A 17,977-nucleotide genomic window follows, 5' to 3' on the forward strand; every position below is an offset into this window, starting at 1 on the left:
AGTATGAGGCTACAGGAAGACGGATTTTAGTTCTTTATAAGGAAGATCTTTTAAAGATTCTTTTTTTTTTTTAAAGATTTTATTCATTTATTTGACAGAAAGAGAGAGACAGCAAGAGAGGGAACACAAGCAGCGGGAGTCGGAGAGGGAGAAGCAGGCTTCCAGGGAGCCCGATGTGGGGCTCGAATCCAGGATCCTGGGATCATGACCTGAGCCGAAAGCAACTGCTTCACGACTGAGCCACCCAGGCGCCCCTATAAGGAAAATCTTTACAATAAACTTGTTCTAAGCATTGTGCTAGAAGCTGGAGATATAAATATAGTGACTATGATGCAGTTTAGTGGTTCTCGAATTTCGGCAAACTTCGCAACAAACTGGAGGGCTTGTTAAGATGCAGGTTTTGGGCCCTGCCCCCAGGGTTTTGATTCAAAATGTCTGGGGCAGGGCCCAAGAATGTGCATTTTTTTCTTTTTTTAATTTTTATTTATTTATTTTTTATAAAGACTTTTTTTTTATTTGACAGAGAGAGATCACAAGTAGGCAGAGAGGCAGGCAGAGAGAGAGAGAGAGAAGAGAGAGAGAAGGAAGCAGGCTCCCTGCTGAGCAGAGAGCCTGATGCAGGACTCAATCTCAGGACCCTGAGATCATGACCTGAGCCGAAGGCAGCGGCTTAACCCACTGAGCCACCCAGGCGCCCAAGAATGTGGATTTCTAAACACATTCCCAAGTGTTGCTGATACTGCTGGTTCAGAGACCACACTTTGTGAACCACTGTATAATCTAAAATGCTATCAGCTCCATGAAAGGACACCTAAATCAGATTAGGAGGAAAGGATTAATCTGAAGACTTCTCAAAAGAGTTTTGGGGATGAGCTGAATTTCAAAGAATGAGGACTTTTCAAAAGACAACCATAGGCCCAACATGGAGTCACTTGTGTCAGGCCAAATCACCAAACTGGGACTTAATACCTAATCTAATGCAGTTTCAGCCTCCCTCAGAGAAGTAGTCATAATCAGTCAGTTAGGAGTTTTCTGGCGAGCATCAGTGAAGTAATCTGTCACATGGGTCCTCTCTATCCCTCCCTCCCCAATAGAAGATATGGTAGTCAGCTTGAGACCTCCTGATCTTCCCCCTAAGGGAAACTGTTTGACCTTCTCTGAAATACTTTTTTTTTCTTTTTTTTGCTAATAACATCATTGCCCCACCCTCCTTCCCATAAAAAAATTTCCATTTTGTACAGGTCCTCAGAGCTTCCCTCTTAACTTGGCTAGATAGGATGCTGTCCTCATGAATCATTTAATAAGCCAATCAGATCTTCATATTTACTCAGTTGAATTTTTGTTCTTTAATGGGAGGCAATGTGGATGAGGGCATGGCAACTCAAACATAGAGTTCGGTATACTGAGAGATAACAATATATACGGAGGATCAAAGGCACGAAACAACATTCACTCAAGTCATTTATTGAATGCTTGCCATATGCGGGGGGTTCTTCTAGTTGGTGTGTACAAAGAGATGAAGGAAACAAAGCTTCTGGCCTCACAGAACTCATAAGCAAATATAATACATATTGCCAAGTCCCATAAGGGAGTAGGACAAGCTGTTGTGAGAGAACAAAGGCACCTGAAAAGGTAGCGTTTAAACTGGCATCTTGAGAATGAGAGCTAGAAGAGCATTCCAGAAAAGGCTTAGGAAACCAACATCTGTGTCTGAAGCAGTGACTTAGGGTGTGTGCGGAAAGAGATGAACTTAGAAAGGCAAATGGGCAGATTCCATAGGACAATGTAGGTTCTTTTTTAGTTTTGTTTGTTTGTTTGTTTTTCTCATGGGACAATGTGTTGAACTGACTGGCTCTTTAGATAATTCATTCTAGTAATTTGCAAGATTAAACTAGCTTGACCAGACTAAAGCCTAGTGCAGAAATCCAGGTGAAAATGGAGGAGAGCTTGAGTTAATGCATCACAATGGGAACAGAGGAGATAATTGCATACAGGAAGGGAGGGGTCAGAAAGAATATAGGATGGTTTACAGAATTTTGGCTTGGGCATGGAGCTATTCTTTTGGAGGGAGTAAAGACAAACTGATTCGGGGGTGGGAAGAGAAGTTTGATTTTTGACACAATGAGTTTAAAGTGATTGAAATAATACAAATAGAAATGCTTACCAGACAGTTAAGGAGCAAAAGAAGGCAAGCATGGGCGATACTGATTTGGGAAAAATCCAAATAAAAGTAGTAAGGGGTAGTAAGGGGTAACTGGAAGTGAACTAGGGCATCTGAAAGGGGTATACAGAGAAGAGCCTCTGATGAAACTATTTTAAGATGTTGATGATATAGGTGACTAGGGAGACTCAGAGCTCTCCTTAGCTTTTAATTTGCTCAAATAGGTGTTAGGAGGGTAGGCCTCTGCTGAGGGAGGAGGTGGTGGGTGGAGATTTGACCTCAGTGAAAGTTGGAAGTAGTCTTTAAAAATGGAAGGGTTGCTGGACCACTGGGGCTTTAAGAGCCCACCTACGTGAGTCCATTTGTGGTGCTACCAATCAGTGGTGTGTACTCGGTAGTATTCAGCAGCCCATAAGGGCAAAGTCAGATGGCTGAAATGATCCAGAAATCGGTTCTACAGGGCCAGAGTGACGGGGAAACACCATGAGAAGATAGGCCATGCAGCCTAGGCTAAATGGAGAAGATAGAGGGTGGGATATTCAAAATAGGTCTGAATATTCCCTCATCAGAGTGAACTGAGATTGGAAAGGGAAGAGCGACTGGGGTTTCTCAAGGTCATAGAATAAATATACTGAGAGGAAGAGATCAAAGGACAAGATGTTAAAAATCAGACTAGTATGATTAAGATCCTAGACATTAACATTTCAGAAGTAAGGCTTTTAAAATTGTTTTATTTTTAGAGAGAGGGAGAGAGAAAGAGGGAAGTGGGTGGAGGTGAAGGAGGGGGAATGGGAAAGAATCTTAAGCAGACTTCACAGCCAGCATGGAGCCCAATGTAGGATTCGATCTCAGAAACCTGAGATCACGACCTGAAGGGAAATGAAGAGTCAGATGTTTAACTGACTGGGCTACCCAGGTGCCCCCAAAAAGAAATTTTTGAGAGTCCAACATATGGCCTTAGAATTTGTTTGCTAAATGGAGTGAAAATGATTATTGGAGATGGAGGTCCAGAAACGGTGAAGTCATCAATGATACTGCCCCGAATAACGGTAGGAATGAAGGCAGAGAGGCACATGAACCATCAAAGTCCTCCATAAATGTGGAAGAATAACCAGTGATGACAGTAATGAGGATAGATGGTGGTGCAGCTGAATATCAGAGGCCTCAATGTGTGGCAGTGGCAATCAGTAACAGCATAAGCACAACAGCCCTTATAACCTACCAGTTCACACCTTGTAGTAGTAAAGTGAGAAAATGAGCACCCTCAACTTGAAATAGCCCTAAGGAAATGTGGCTGAGAGCCAAGTTCCACTTAATGAAAAAGTAGGGAAGTTCACAAAAGAATAGGGAAACCAGAGTCTCAATTTTATATATATATATTTTTTCTATATAAAATATCTATATAATATATATATTAAAATCTCCATTTATATATATATTTTTATATATAAAATCTCTGCACCCTTGAACTCACAAACCCAAGAGAGCCACATGCTCTACCAACTGAGCCAGCCAGGTGTCCCTCTGTAAAGCAGGAAGTTTTAAGAAAGGGCCGCAATGGGAACACGAATTGGGGATAGTAGGTAACAGCAATTGAATACAAGGAGAGAACACTGATGACTGGATAGGCTTCTATCATTTATTCTTTCCTTCTTCCTTTGTTTTCTTTTATTGTAAGTGGGCTCCACACCCAACATGGGGCTTGAACTTAAAACCCTGAGATCAATACTTGAGCTGAGATCGAGAGTCAGACACGAGAGTCAGACACGTAACCAACTGAACCACCCCAGCACCCTCCCCCTCCAGACACCAGTTTTAGATGGCAGTAATGAATTACAAAGAGGAGAAACCAAGGGTGTTAACCCAGCCTTAATGTTCCAACTGGAACTCTGATGTGTCTATGACAAAATAAATAGAAGCACTGAGCCCTGATCAAGACGAGGTGTGCTTGAACGGTTGTTCTGGGTTCCAAAGAGTATTAGTGACAACAATCTTGTGTCTCAACAAAGCTTAGCCCCCAACTCAAGAGGATGGCAGGGTTAGGCCAGAAAGACTAAAGCAGCGTACCAAGACTAAAGACCAGTGAGTGACCTACTGGTTTCAGCACAGTGCAGCCTAGTAGGGAGAGGGAAGAGGCCTTTGCTTTGAGTGGTGGAAAAATACTAAGACCTACCAATTCAGGAGGAGGAGTGGTACACTTAGGTCCGTCTAAACGTATCTGATACTCTCACCTTCCCTCCGCAGAATTGGGCACTGGATAGAACAGCGAGGTGCCAGTCTTGGTACTTACATAAAAGTGCCTGATAAGCTCTGCAAAATTCAGACTCAAGTGAAGACTATGGGTAAGCTCTAATATGTAAGTGACTAAGTATGTAATATTTACATTTTCTAAAAGAATACTCATTGTAGTCTGTATATTCCCTCATTAGAAGTACTGAATAGATCTATCAATAAATAGAGATTTGGACATGTCCAAAGTCCATCTGCCTCTTGAAATTCTTTAAGTTTTAGTAGGAAACATCCTTAAAAATCATCTTCTGTTTCACTCTAAGGGGAGGAGCTGTAACTTAAATGTCTTTCTATCCACACAAACTAGCCCGCACATGGTAGAAAACCCAGTCTCAAAAAAACTAATATAAAAGCGCCTAGGTGGCTCAGTTGGTTGGCCCACTGCCTTTGGCTCGGGTCATGACCCTGAAGTCCCAAGTTTAGGTCCTGCATCAGGCTCCCTGCTCAGCAGGGAGTCTGCTTCTCCCTCTGACCCTCCCCTCTCTCATGCTTTCTCACTCTCTCTCAAAATCTTTTTTAAAAAGCTAATATAAGATCATATGCAGAGCTAAAACCCATTATTTATTTGACTCCTAAATCTTTGTTCTTTACTTTATGTAATCCTAAAGTCCTCATCTTTTTGAAGTTTTTGTTCATTTGTTTTTGTAAACTACAAACAATTCTGGCTTCATATTCTGGGAAACCCACCAGGGTTCCTTAATACAAGGTTTACGAGCTGGATCCATTAAGCCATTTTCTAGACTTCCTGTGGTGCCTTCTTTCCCATTAATAAGATATTCAACCTAGCTCCAAAGACAAGGTTAGGAAAAATCTTTGGTAAAGAAATTTCATGGAACTTTACTAAATGTCAAATAAAATCTTAATAAAATCTTAAAAAAAAAAAAAAAAAAAAAAAAAAAAAAAAAAAAAAAAAAAAAAAAAAAAAAAGAATTTCATGGAACTTTACTACATGGAAATGTGAATTAAATCTTTCTTCCTACTAAAAGTAGTGCAGAAATATATTTCAAAGAATAAATAGGTAAAAATAAGAAATTCCAAAATCATTCTAAATTTATTCATATAATATAGTTTTTTTTCTATTTCTCTTTTCTCTCCTTGTATCAACTGCTGACTTCCCAATTAATGGCTAATGGCCAAGATTCAGCCTCTTCAACTTACTCATATCAACCACAATGCTAAAGTCCCATGAAATATTTGCTATACTGGGAGGATCCCACATTAATTCTTAAACAAAATGTGTCACTGTATAGAATTTCAGGGGTCTTCTTTTGTTGGTAAGAAAAATATTTTTCAATTTAAGAGATAACCAGATTTTTTCCCCCTCCTTCCACCAATTTTCCTCACCAATACATACATACATATACACACTCACATACTTCATATTTGAGGCCAACTTCACTGAAAGCAGAAACATTTTCAGCAATGCCTGTATGACCTGGTATCGTCAGCAATGAGTAAAAAATGCAATCTCTAAAGTCAGCTGCAGTTTGAACTAGCTTAGAGCATTAGGAGACCAAAATATAGTACTTCCTCATTTTCCCTCTATTACTGGTTTGCTGCAAGGAACAAACTGCTCAAGAATCACAGGCTGGGAAATGTCCATTGGTCATCGCTGGATTCTTGCTGAAAACAGAGGAGAGCTGAAATCTTCTGGAATCACTTCTTCCACTTCACACTTTCTGAAAACACTGTTCTCAGGAATAGGTTAAATACACCACTGATCAAATTATTTGAGGCCGGTATTTTATTTTATAGAGAGCAATTGCAATATTAGAAACTGCTTTGGCACAGGTTGAAAGCGGCTCTCATATACTTGCCAGTTTTCCCCAGGGATCAATACTCATGACCAAAATTGACCTTTACTTGGTTACCATTTAGAGTTGCCACCAATGTAAATGACAGAGTAGGGGGGAACCTGAGCACACACACAAAACTTCTTTTATTTTTTCAGATGTAATGCAAATAACCGTATCTAATATTCTTTCAGAAAACAAAAGAAATGGAAAACATGCTCAAAAAACAAGAAATCAAGTTATACTTTTCATAAGGCACCACCAAAAACCCTGGTAAATTAGAGTCTGTATTTAAGTGTGTCACTAACAGGTAAATAAATACGTAAGAGAATAATCAGTAGAGGGTCTTGAGGTTTACAAAAGACATTCCTGTTCAGAAATCTTGGAGTATTGCAAAAGTAAGAATAAGCAGGCTCCATCTGAACCCAGCATCTCCTTTCCCAGTGCACATTATTCATTGCATAGTGGTGATTGGATATGATCCAGGCCAAGAGAAGACTGCAATTCCAAAACATATTCACATCCCATTCTTTCCTTCTCATGTTTTGAGTATCACTTGGCACATTCATATCCAAAGAAGTAATGATATGATTTAGTTTTTAAAAGGGGGGCGGGGTTCAAAAGGTAAAAGACAAATCAGTTGCCTGCTTTTAAAAATTTAGTTTAACAGACCTACTGCAAAAGCAACTTTCTACACGCATACGAAGCTAGTTCCATATGTAAACCTTTATTGAACCTGGTTTATGTGGGACTTTAACAGCTTAATTCTTTCACAATTTATAATTTTTAAATCCCACTCCAAATCGTCACTTTCTCCTTTAAAAAGCAGATAGTCCCATCGTTTGAAAGAAGGGGTTTCTCAATTTCTCCTTTCATCTTCCCATTTTAAGTACTGGCTGATAGTCTCACAAATGTACTACAGAATTAAAATATTGACAAGCAGGGAGTTTCTTTTATGTGTACTGAAACTGTATCCAGAATCTTAAAATTAAGAAAAGCAAAGAAACTGACAGTTTTTTGGACACCAAAGACAAAAGCAGAGAAGAACAGAAGTGAAGCACAGGTAAAATTATTCTAATCTTACAGGCCTGCTAGCCTTTGCTAAGATTCTGATTACTAAATAAGTACATGGTAGGCATTCACAGAATTAATGCTCATCTTCTCAATTATTCAAAGTATGATATACAGTAATTTGTAATTTTATTGAGGCACAAATTTGAATCATGCAGTGCAAAGGTGGTTTGCAGCAACTCAGGAAGGGAGCCTTAGCATCTAAATCTCAACATGGCTTTGTTGAAGTAACTATCAGTAAGTAAAAAAACATTTGTGGGAAGAAAACGTCCCCTCTTCTGCCAACAAGAAAGCAAACTACTAATGTTACAGTTGTAAACTTGGGGATTTGCATAGCTCCAATGACCTACCCCTTTTGAGAATGTTAAAGACTTACATAGCATTTTTTTCATTTTTCTTTCTCTAACCTTCCCCAACATAGCTATAATGAAGGTAGTAAGAAATACATTTGATAGAATTAACATATAAGTTAAAATACCAATGGTGAAAATTTGCAACTTTGGAGAGAAGGGTAAAGGAACATTTTAAATCAAGTTTTAATATAAAATGTTACAACACTGAAGAATGGAGTAAGTTGAAAGTAAGTAATTTCCTCTAATGGAAAACAATGTTTTATATTATATCAGGACATCAGCATGACTTTAAATAGATGAGTCTTAGTTCATTAAAATTACAGACTTGTGTATGTTCATTTTTCTTCCTCCCTCCCTCTCTATCCCTTTTTAAATTTTTTAAAATTAATTTCTCTCATCTGTTCTTCTCAGCCTTGGTCTAAATCTATGGTCAAGAGTCAGACCAAATCCTCTGACTTTCAAATAAATACAGAAACGCTCACAGTATCAACTAAATGATAGATTTAAGTTTCAAAATACCAGAAGGTAAACAGGGAGCTACTCATGGGGGAAGACTGCCTGGCATCTCTCTCACATCTCCAGCAGGTGAATACCATATTAAGGACATAAATTATTCCCTAAACAGCCATCTATATCCATCCACCATAATCCAGAAGCAGAGCACCTTAGCCATCTTTCTCAGCATCTTCATGCCCCTCCACTGATGGCTGAGTAAAGCTAACAGGTGACTAGGAAGAAAAATTAAATATTTTTAAATGTAGTCTACCCAGGCAGCCATCACTTAAAACTCCAATATTTTTACTCACAAGTATTTGAAGATCTTTACAGAGAGGATGAAAAGGCAAACAATATTGTGCTTTCTTTTATAACCAGATAAAATTTTTAACTAAGTAATATCTTCACACAGATTGGCAAAATGAAAACTTATGAAATTGGTTAACAGTTACTTTGCAATATCCACTGAAATCTTAAATCATATACACACGAGATCATGCACAGTGACATTTATGAACCTCTTAATAGGTCAAAATACTAAAAATGTTATATAAGATTAAGGGAAGAATGACTAAAAATTAGGTAGTATGAACCACAGAGAATGCATTTACAGAAACTGGGTTTTACAGGAAAGCTTTTGCTTTTTTGTAGTAAGATGCCTTTTGAGTTAAATCTCATACCCACTCAAACTGTAACTGGACAGTACATTTCACTTCTAGTTACTAGAAGACATTTCTTTAAAAGAGATTGGGGCCAAAAGGGAAAAGCTGTTCTCTAGGCCCACCTTGCTCCTCCCTTTTAAAAAGAAAATGAATTAAGTCAAACCACAGATTTGGGACACAGGATAGTGAAGACCAAACACTTCTTTTAGGGTTTTTTTTCTTTCTTCTTTTTTTTTTTTTTTTTTTTGTCCTTTAAAAAAAGATGAGTCCCCTTCTAATAAACATTTCCATACAGCTTACCTAACACCTTAACAAGAATAGAGAACACAACAGGAGGAAAGAGAACACAGCACCATAGTTTCAAACATTCACATACAAAAACAAAACAAAACAGCCACCACAGAAATAGTAGGACCAAGTTTCCCAACAGATAGGGACAAGTTCTAACACACAAAGGAAATGTAATCTATTTGAACAAAACAACATGGAAAATCTGGTCAGGTTAGGACGGATAAGGAAGTGCTAACTCCTTGTACTACAAGGAAGGAATGGGATTTCTTTATTGAAAAGCAAAAAAGAGAAAGCAAGCCCCCAAATGGATTTTTGATGCTGAAACTCTGTCATATGCTGCTGGTAACAGTAAATATATATATTTATATATTCATATATGTGTATTAAAAAAGGAAAAATAATCTATTTATAGAACAGTCAGTAGTCAGAGACATTTAGAAAAAAGTAAAAACAAGTCCTTTTTTCTTTTTTTAAAAATGGATTTACTAAAACAACTTTATCACCCAGAGGTGCTACAACCCCACATTCTCTGATGAAGCCATGGTGTTATTCAACAGCATCTGCTGTGGGCCACAATCAGAAATTGCCAGTGTTGGAAATAGCAGACATTGGGGTCAGGGCTGCAAGGCAAAAAGCTGTTATTTGCTGGTCTTGCTCATGGCCATGCCTGAAGCCTGGTGGTATCTGGTACTTGTGAATGAAGGTTTCCCCGAAAAGCATGCATCACTGTGTCTCAGTAAAACCTTCTGACTTGTCTTCTCTTCTTTAGCAGGAGCCTGGATCCATGTACCTGCTCGTCTCTAAAATGCAGACCCAAGACAGCAAGACTTCTCAAAGCCAAAAAAGGGCTCCTTGACTTGAAATGAGAAAAGCTCTTCTTTCCAGAATCCAATCTAGTCAGATTTCTGAACTAGAAGACATACTCCTCTCCTTGGGAAGATAAGGGGATCTGCCTCTCACTTAGGGTTTTCTTCTTGGTATGAACAAGCTTGGATCTAGACTCTGGCTGGCTACTATCCCATGATTAACAGGAGTTAACTCTGGCCCTGTTGCTCCCATCGTTGTATCTGTAGGGCATTATATGCCAGGTAACAGCAGAAGGGGAGTGGTACTCTCACTCCTCTCCAACTGTCCTAAGGAGAGCCAAGTCATCGGCACCTCCAGATGGTGCTGCTGCTAGGTTGTACTCCACTAACTAATACCAACTGGCCATGAGCCACATCCTACACGCCCTGATAGCATCCCAGTATATTAATGCCAACCAGCATTCTAGAGCTCAATCACATGTCTGGCTGTAAAGTAACAAACCATACTCAGAGGAGACAAATTGAAATATTGGCTGCTGTACCAAAGACACCCTCTGCATAGATGTGTTGAAGAGAATGTAGATCACACAGACCATGCAAAGAGGAAGTCAGCTCAGAGGACTTTCTCTGAAGGCCATTCGTCTTTGGAAGCAACATTCTGAGTGGATCTAAACCACTCTACTTGATGACTAAGGTCTCAACGTGGTCCATTTCTCCCCATGTCCCAGACTAACCCAGCAACTGCTAACTGGTCTCCTTAAGATCCTCCATTGGTAGTTTGTAGCTCATTATGTAGGAAGGAGGTGGTGCTTGACCTGGGCTATCTGGCCCTTGCTTCTTTGCACAGTTTATACAGATGTAATCTTCATTTTCAGCCATTTCTGGAGATACACCCACACAAACTTGATGAAACCACTCATCACAGCCACCATCACATTGTACCCAGTCTACCTGTAGGAGACAAGATTGGGGAATGTTTAGGTCACATAAACATTAAGCCTCAGGGGGAAAAAAAATATCAACAACAAACAAAAAACAAAGAGCTTTCTTGGCTTAAATGATAGCAAATAATTGGGACGTCCAGAGTCAGACAATGACTTCTTATGGGGCTACTTTTTAAAGACAGAAATTGGGAAGTTAATACCCCCAAATTCTATTTTACCATAGTATGTCCACAAAATTGGGCCTCTTAGGTACTCCATTACCTCATAATTACCCGGGGCTCCTTTTGAGGTAAAAACATATTTGAGAAAAACTTGACAAAAAAGGAACTTCTAATAGAGCAGCCAAGTAGTTTTAGCTATTAACAATTTCTAGGCTCTAAGACAATGCAATTATTGATCAAGAAAGGAAGAATACAACAATGTGAAGGCAATCCTGTGTATTAGCTTTATTTCAAAGAGATAAGCCAAAGTACTAAGAGCATTAAATACCTTTTTAGAAAAGCAGTCACATAGGCCACTTTTAAAACTAATATTTTTTATTCTTCTCTTCTTCCGTTACAAATACAACTCCCTATAAAAAGTTAGCAAATATCAGAGGTCAAATCTTACAAATTATCCAATTAAAACAGTCAAAGTCACAGGTCAATAGATTACTCTGGGGTTTCAAATTAGAGTCTGTATAACTGATAGGTCAGTAGTGGACACTAAGCAAACTTTGACCCTCCAGAGAATATTGTGAGGCTAGACAACGACTGTAGTTTGGTGACTTTAAGCCTTGGGCCTAGAGATAACAAGAAAGTGATCTGGGGCTTTTGTATTTGGAGGGTGATTGTTGGTAGTTTTTATAGCTGATGTCACAGCAGATGAGAACATTTAAGATTAAAAGAGCTACTCCTCAGTATGAAGTGGATCATCTCACTGGCAACTTACAAAGCCACTTACAACACTGGGCTCTGCCAGTTTTCAGAACAAAGAGGCATGAAAGGGTATAATAGGTACCTCAGTGCAGCTTATGAGAAAGAAGAGGAGGTTTTGGCTAGGTAAATAAGTGTCAGGGAAAGGGAGTAGTTTCCAAAATTATCAAAATGATGATATTCACATTAGTGGTTTTATGACTATGATTTAGCATGGGAAAAATCATTGGTCAAAATAATCTTTCTGCTTCTACTTCTACTGTTCTTATTCTAGAGTTCCAGATCTTAAGAGATGGTGTTGTGCCAAATGAAGACTACTGAATTCAGTCTCAAGTTTTGAGTTCTGATATGTATGGGTTGAGGCTAATAATTTAATCTCATTAAGGCTCAATTTCTTCATCTGCAAAATGGAGATAACATCTTGTTTACAGGATTACTTAGAGGAAGAAATGAAATAGTATATGGCAAAACAGCTAGTTCACTGCCTAGGACACTGGAGGCATTTTTTAAGATCACGATTTCATGACTCATTACCTTATCTTACACAAAAAGCATTTTGCACCTTGGATAACTGCCTACAGCACTGTTTCTCAAAATGTGTAGAGCACTTGCATAGAATTACCTATTGTGTTTGTTAGAAGTGTGGCTGAGACCCATCCCAAACCTACAGCCTCAGAATATCTTAGGGGTACAAGCCTTAAGACTACATTTTCTGTCAGATTCTAGGTAATTATATACCCTAAATCTGATCGTCCCTGGCACTCTGTGATACTGTTTGCTAGTAAATTCACAGCCATTTAACAACTTGTCCTAAAACAAATCCTTTTTTTGTTCTGAAGTTGTTTATGTAATATTTAGCTTCTGAAGTCTGTGTAGTAAAGAAAATTGATCAAAATGTTCCTATTGCAGCAAACTAGTACGTGAAAGACAGAAAGGGGAGATAAACGACTTCTGGGCAACAAACTAAAACTACAGGTAGTACAGCTATGAAGATTTACAAAATGCCAATCTGATGGTAAGTGCTTTGGCTCTTTGAGCTGGTAAAGAGAACTGGGAAGATGATCTGTTTCTCTGAGCTGCCCAAATTTCAGGTATTGCCGTCTTTATGATGCCACCCTGAACCAAGAGACAACTCTACTCCTACCTCCAACCCTCTTACTCCAGTCCAGTCCTCAGTCATGCTAATCCACAGAATAAGAAATTTCCTAATTTATCAGTTATCTGCTGCCAAGAAAAGCAGTTCCATGTGTCTTAAAATCTAATTCTTCACTACACTCACTGGGTTCCAGGTTTCCTCAAATTAAATCTGCCAACCTCTCGCAAGTAAGGAAGACATGTTCTCTTTCGTGATTTTGGCTAGAGATCCATTCCTAAGCCTAGCTCTCCCACCATTCCAAAAAAGTATAAACTTTTCTTGAGATATTCACCAGTACACAGATTCTACCCCAGCCTATGGATTACGTAACAGTTCACTTCAATAATCGAGCAGGGGGAAAAAAACCCAGTTCTTCCCTTACAAGTATCTTATTATTATTATTATTTTTTTAAAGATTTTATTTATTAATTTGACAGAGAGAAATCACAAGTAGATGGAGAGGCAGCCAGAGAGAGAGAGAGAGAGGGAAGCAGGCTCCCTGCCGAGCAGAGAGCCCAATGCAGGACTCGATCCCAGGACCCTGAGATCATGACCTGAGCCAAAGGCAGCAGCTTAACCCACTGAGCCACCCAGGCACCCCTTATTATTATTTTTAATCACATTCACATACTAACAACCAAATCCAGTGCTATTCTTGTTTGAAAAGGCCCACTGGATCATAAAGCAAACTGAAGTCTGGAATGTCAGTGGAATCCACTAATGATTTCTGACACAGGGGCAACAGAGTATATAGTGCCTGAAGACACAAGAACACAGAATGTGGCTGACTGCATATTAAGTTCTAACAGTCACTTCCCCTTTCATTATTTTCAAAAGAGCTACTTATCAAATCACAAAAATAATAATTAAAAAACTTCAAAGCTATAAGTTGTTCAAATCTCAAAGGACAAGAGATTTAGAAGTATAGTACAAACAGATAGCAGCTCGATTTGGGGAAATTTTAAAAAAGAAATATGGTAAATACAAGAAATAATGTTAATTTGGCATGTTTTGCTATATGGTTTGGAATTTACCCTTAAAAATATCTTGTTCACTTTGCAGAGCATACTACTGCACTGGGGAAAAAAGCAAGCCTGGAGAGGTAGTGATATTCTTAGCTTAGTTCCCCTTACTGAGCTTTTATTATTTTGGCATTCAACTCTACTTCACCCAAGATTCCTTGCGAAAACCAGATACAAAAAACTAAAACAATTTATTCAAAGTACATTATAACAATGTTCAGAATCCTTGTGTTTATTTTTTTGGTGCTCTCAACGTTAAGGGACCAAGCTTCCTAGCCAGCCCAAGATTGATATTTCCCAAGACACAGGAATTTCACTGCTAAAATTAAGAAAATCCAGGCAAATTGGAACAATTGGTTAGCCTATTTCCATGTCACCATAATTTGTGTGTGTGTGTGTGTGTGTGTATTGCACACACACTCAGGGTAATCCAACCTTTGATTATCTGTGCTTTTAAAAAGAGATATGAACTAGTAACACAAACACTATAGCTGAGGCATCACCATGAAAATCTTTTAAAATGAAAATGACTAACAAATAATAAATGTGAGAAACACAGGCTTATAAACTTAATCTCTATTTACCATCCCAAACTTCTTACGGAAGTGGTAATGGATATGGAAAAGGCCCACAGGAAGAGTTTGGTTTAAAAAAAAAAAAAAAGGAAAAAAGTCTATTTTCCTAAATAAGATGATTAAGTATTTACTCTATACAGAAAAAAAGTTACCTAAATATTAGCTTGAAAGAGTTTGCTCCTTCAAGTTAACTTGTTTTACTCTTGGTAACAGTTAAGAATGAATGAAAGGGGCAGACCTCAGGGAAAAAAAGATTCTGAACCTTAAAACTAATTTTTTGAAAATACTCATTTTTTTAAAATTAATTTCACCTTGAGGTTAATTTGACAATGATGGAAGAGACAGTTTTTTCTAAAGCCCTTTACAGTATTATTCTGAAAATGTTTTTCTTTTCTCTTTCTAAAACATCCTGAAATTGAGCCTATATATATTCAGGTAGCCCTTCAAAGTCTTCTCAGTCTGCACGTTTTTGGGGAAAAGGAATATTATTACTGGTTAGAAAAATGGTAAATGTACATTTACCTAAATATGAATAAACTCAAGAAGTTATTTTTGCTGCATGACATTTAAGGAGCATAGACTTCTCTCAAAACATTCTTTTCTTATCATTTAGTTCTGAAGATATGTGTCATGCATGTTTTCTTAGAGAAATACTATACTTCACATTGAGAAAGTTGTAAGATTCTTTTACAAAGCAGTTAAAGAAATACACCTTTTATTTAGTAAAACTAGTGCTGAGAACAAACCTAGAGAACCATAAATACTGCAAAAACAGCAACAATAGGCAAAATGTTTACAATCTGAAATAATTTGTTTAAAATTAAACACATTACAGAAATACAACATTTACTAAGTTTCTTTTATGTAGGATGATGACAGGTTCAGATATACCTTCCTCACTTTTGCATGTGCTTGAACAGTTTGAAACAGACATTTTATCTGCATGTTCAGCTAAGTCTCCTTTTGTTCTATTAAGAAAACTTTGTAGGTTTTAAAAGATACCTTTAATGTTAGGAGCAAATATAACCATCACATTTTAACACTGCATTTTGTTAGCAAGTACTTTCATAGAGATTATCTCCTCTTATTCTCATAACCCTGAGAATATGCAGGGCATGTGTTAACAATTTCATAGCAGACGAGAAAAAAAACTTCCTGTAGTGTTTATATGCTACAGGAAGATAACAGATGACCTGAGCGATATTTAAAATGCTGAGCAGAGGAGAGGGAAAAGATTACTAAGTGAAAAGGTGAAAAAAGAGAGAGCAAAAGGTTCATGATGGATATAAACATTGTAGGAAGGATGACAGGAAAACTTGAAAAAGAAACACCACTTCTTGCTGCCAGTCTGATACTACCACAAAATCAGTTAGAAAAGAAACAAAGGGAGAAGGTTCTGCCAACACTAAGCTGCCAATACTTCAGTACCCAAAGAGAAACAGCCTTTCATCAGCCTCTTTACTGAACAAATTCAGATGAGAATAAATTTAAAATGAAAGAAAAATACAAACACACATATAATGTAGCTACTAAAATACTTTAAAAATGTTTATAAAATAGAAACATATTTATGAAATCAATAAAGATACAAAAGTGAGAGACAGTATGACATGATATAAAATAAACTATATGGAAAAAGGACTAGAAGAAAACACACTAAAGTATGTATAGGTATTGTCCCTGGAAGGTTAGACTATGGGGATATGTTTCTTACCAACATATATTCATTTTCCAAAAATAAGTGGAAAACAGTAAGTATAATTTAAGTCTTAAGTGTCATTTAGTTTTGGAATGTTTTTGTACTTACATCTTAATTATCGGTAGGATGGGGATGAAGAAAACCTGGTCTCAGGAGGGAAACCTCGGTTCTACTTTTGGCTTTGTACTACTTAGCACTATGACTTTGGTCACAGTGAATCCTAACCCAGCTGTCATCATTTATCTTCACTGAGTCCTGGTTTCATCATTTGTAAAATGAAGACCCTGAACAAGGTGACCTCTTCAAGCTCTAACACGTATTTGAGGAGGGAAATAAGGGAGTACTGATGCAGTTATATTTATTCTGTTCATATATTCAAATTGAGGAGGTAATAAAATTTTAAATATCAAGTGGTATAATGAGCAAAATAAAATTAGAACTATGAATTACTAATCTGGATGGGAACCATAACAGATGTCTCCAGTCATTCAATGAACTGGGATTTTTCATAAAATCTATCCATCTTTCTCAAAAATTCTTAACATCAGTATTACCTAAAAGAACAGCCATCATGTAGTAACTATACTTAAAATTTAGGGCCAAAACTTTTAAAATAGTATCTTCAAAGGTCTTAATTATTTTTTGCAAGGTGTCTGGAAAAAATCTCATTCCATTTTAGAAGAATGCAGATAGGCCTGAGTGTGTGTAAGACACAGACCAAAAGTGAAGCTTTAACCCCTTAGTTTTAGGTCTTTAGAACAAAAATTTTAACACAATTTGCCAGAGCTCTTAAAACACTGGCTCAGAATGTTTTGAGGCCACCGTGACTAACTGACTGACAAGGTATTTAGTTCTCTGAGTCACCCTACAGGGAAGGCAAAAGGACTCAAGGACTACACTGAACCCCGCTATGCCAACCACACATGAAATGCACGGCTACCCAGGGTTATCACATAGCTTCTCTCTGCTCTGGTCTTCTTATGTTCACCAGGTACATGATTTTTAAAGCACAACATTTCTTCCATTAAGCACACTGACCTAAGAGCCTCATAATGAAAAACAGTTTATAGAAACTGTAGAAAACATATTCTGCTGGAAGCCCAAATCCTGGAATCAAAACCAGATTCTCATGACATCAGGCTTCTGTCTCCCGACTACTGCTCCTTGGCCTCTCCCCCAGGGGGGTGGATACAGTTAGAGCTCACCTTGTCCTTGCAGGGCCGCTGGCAGTTCTGCGCGGCACACACGGCATTTTCGTCATCAGACTCCTCTGCTCCAGACCAGTCGTACTTTGAGGGGATGTCCAGCACCTTTTTCTCTCTCTTCTTCTCAGTAGTCTCTTTCACAAGGTCAACTTTGGCTGCAGCAGCCTTCTCCTTCTTTTTCTTTCTCTCTTCTTCCTTTGCCAATTTCTTGGCCAGTTTATTCAGCTCCTTTGATTTTTCTGCACTTAGTTTTAATTTCTTCTTTTTAGGTTTATCCATTTTCTTTAACTCCTTGGACTTCTGTTTTCCTTCTCCAAAAAGTTGTTCTACTTTTTCTAACTTCCGTTTCCGTTTCTTCTCTGAAGAGTCTTTTCCTTTTATTTTTAATGGTTTCTCTTCCATGCTGTCATCCTTCAACAATATCAAATTAGAAAGAATTTTAAAGCAAGACATTTAAAAAAGCTTTATTCTCTTGTAGGAGGTACCTTGAATAGACAACTTCACAGAGACAGAAAGACAAGAGAGGTTACCAAGGGCTGAAAGAAGGAGAAATGGGACTTAC

The 17,977-nt window shown here is 37.9% G+C and overlaps 1 protein-coding gene and 1 long non-coding RNA gene across 3 annotated transcripts in view; one reads left to right on the top strand and one right to left on the bottom strand.

Annotated features, from left to right (window-relative positions):
• Positions 1–4,093: 4,093 nt before the first annotated feature.
• Positions 4,094–6,533, top strand: LOC101672110. The gene is made up of 3 exons (XR_200899.3): positions 4,094–4,243; positions 4,406–4,503; positions 6,438–6,533. It is a non-coding gene; the product is annotated as an uncharacterized LOC101672110 (long non-coding RNA).
• Positions 6,371–17,977, bottom strand: part of KDM5A (lysine demethylase 5A) — a 97,680-nt gene continuing 86,073 nt past the window's right edge. For both annotated transcript variants that reach the window (XM_013046431.2, XM_004773709.3), the window contains exons 27-28: positions 17,416–17,826; positions 6,371–10,872 (exon numbers count right to left, since the gene is read on the bottom strand). In XM_013046431.2, coding sequence (XP_012901885.1) covers positions 10,666–10,872; positions 17,416–17,826 — 618 coding nt within the window. In that variant the 3' untranslated portion in view covers positions 6,371–10,665. The remainder of the gene's footprint in view (positions 10,873–17,415; positions 17,827–17,977) is intronic.

This window comes from Mustela putorius, unplaced genomic scaffold, assembly GCF_011764305.1.
Source record: "Mustela putorius furo isolate JIRA1106 unplaced genomic scaffold, ASM1176430v1.1 tig00003988_pilon_pilon_pilon, whole genome shotgun sequence".
Classification (NCBI taxonomy): Eukaryota; Metazoa; Chordata; class Mammalia; order Carnivora; family Mustelidae; genus Mustela; species Mustela putorius.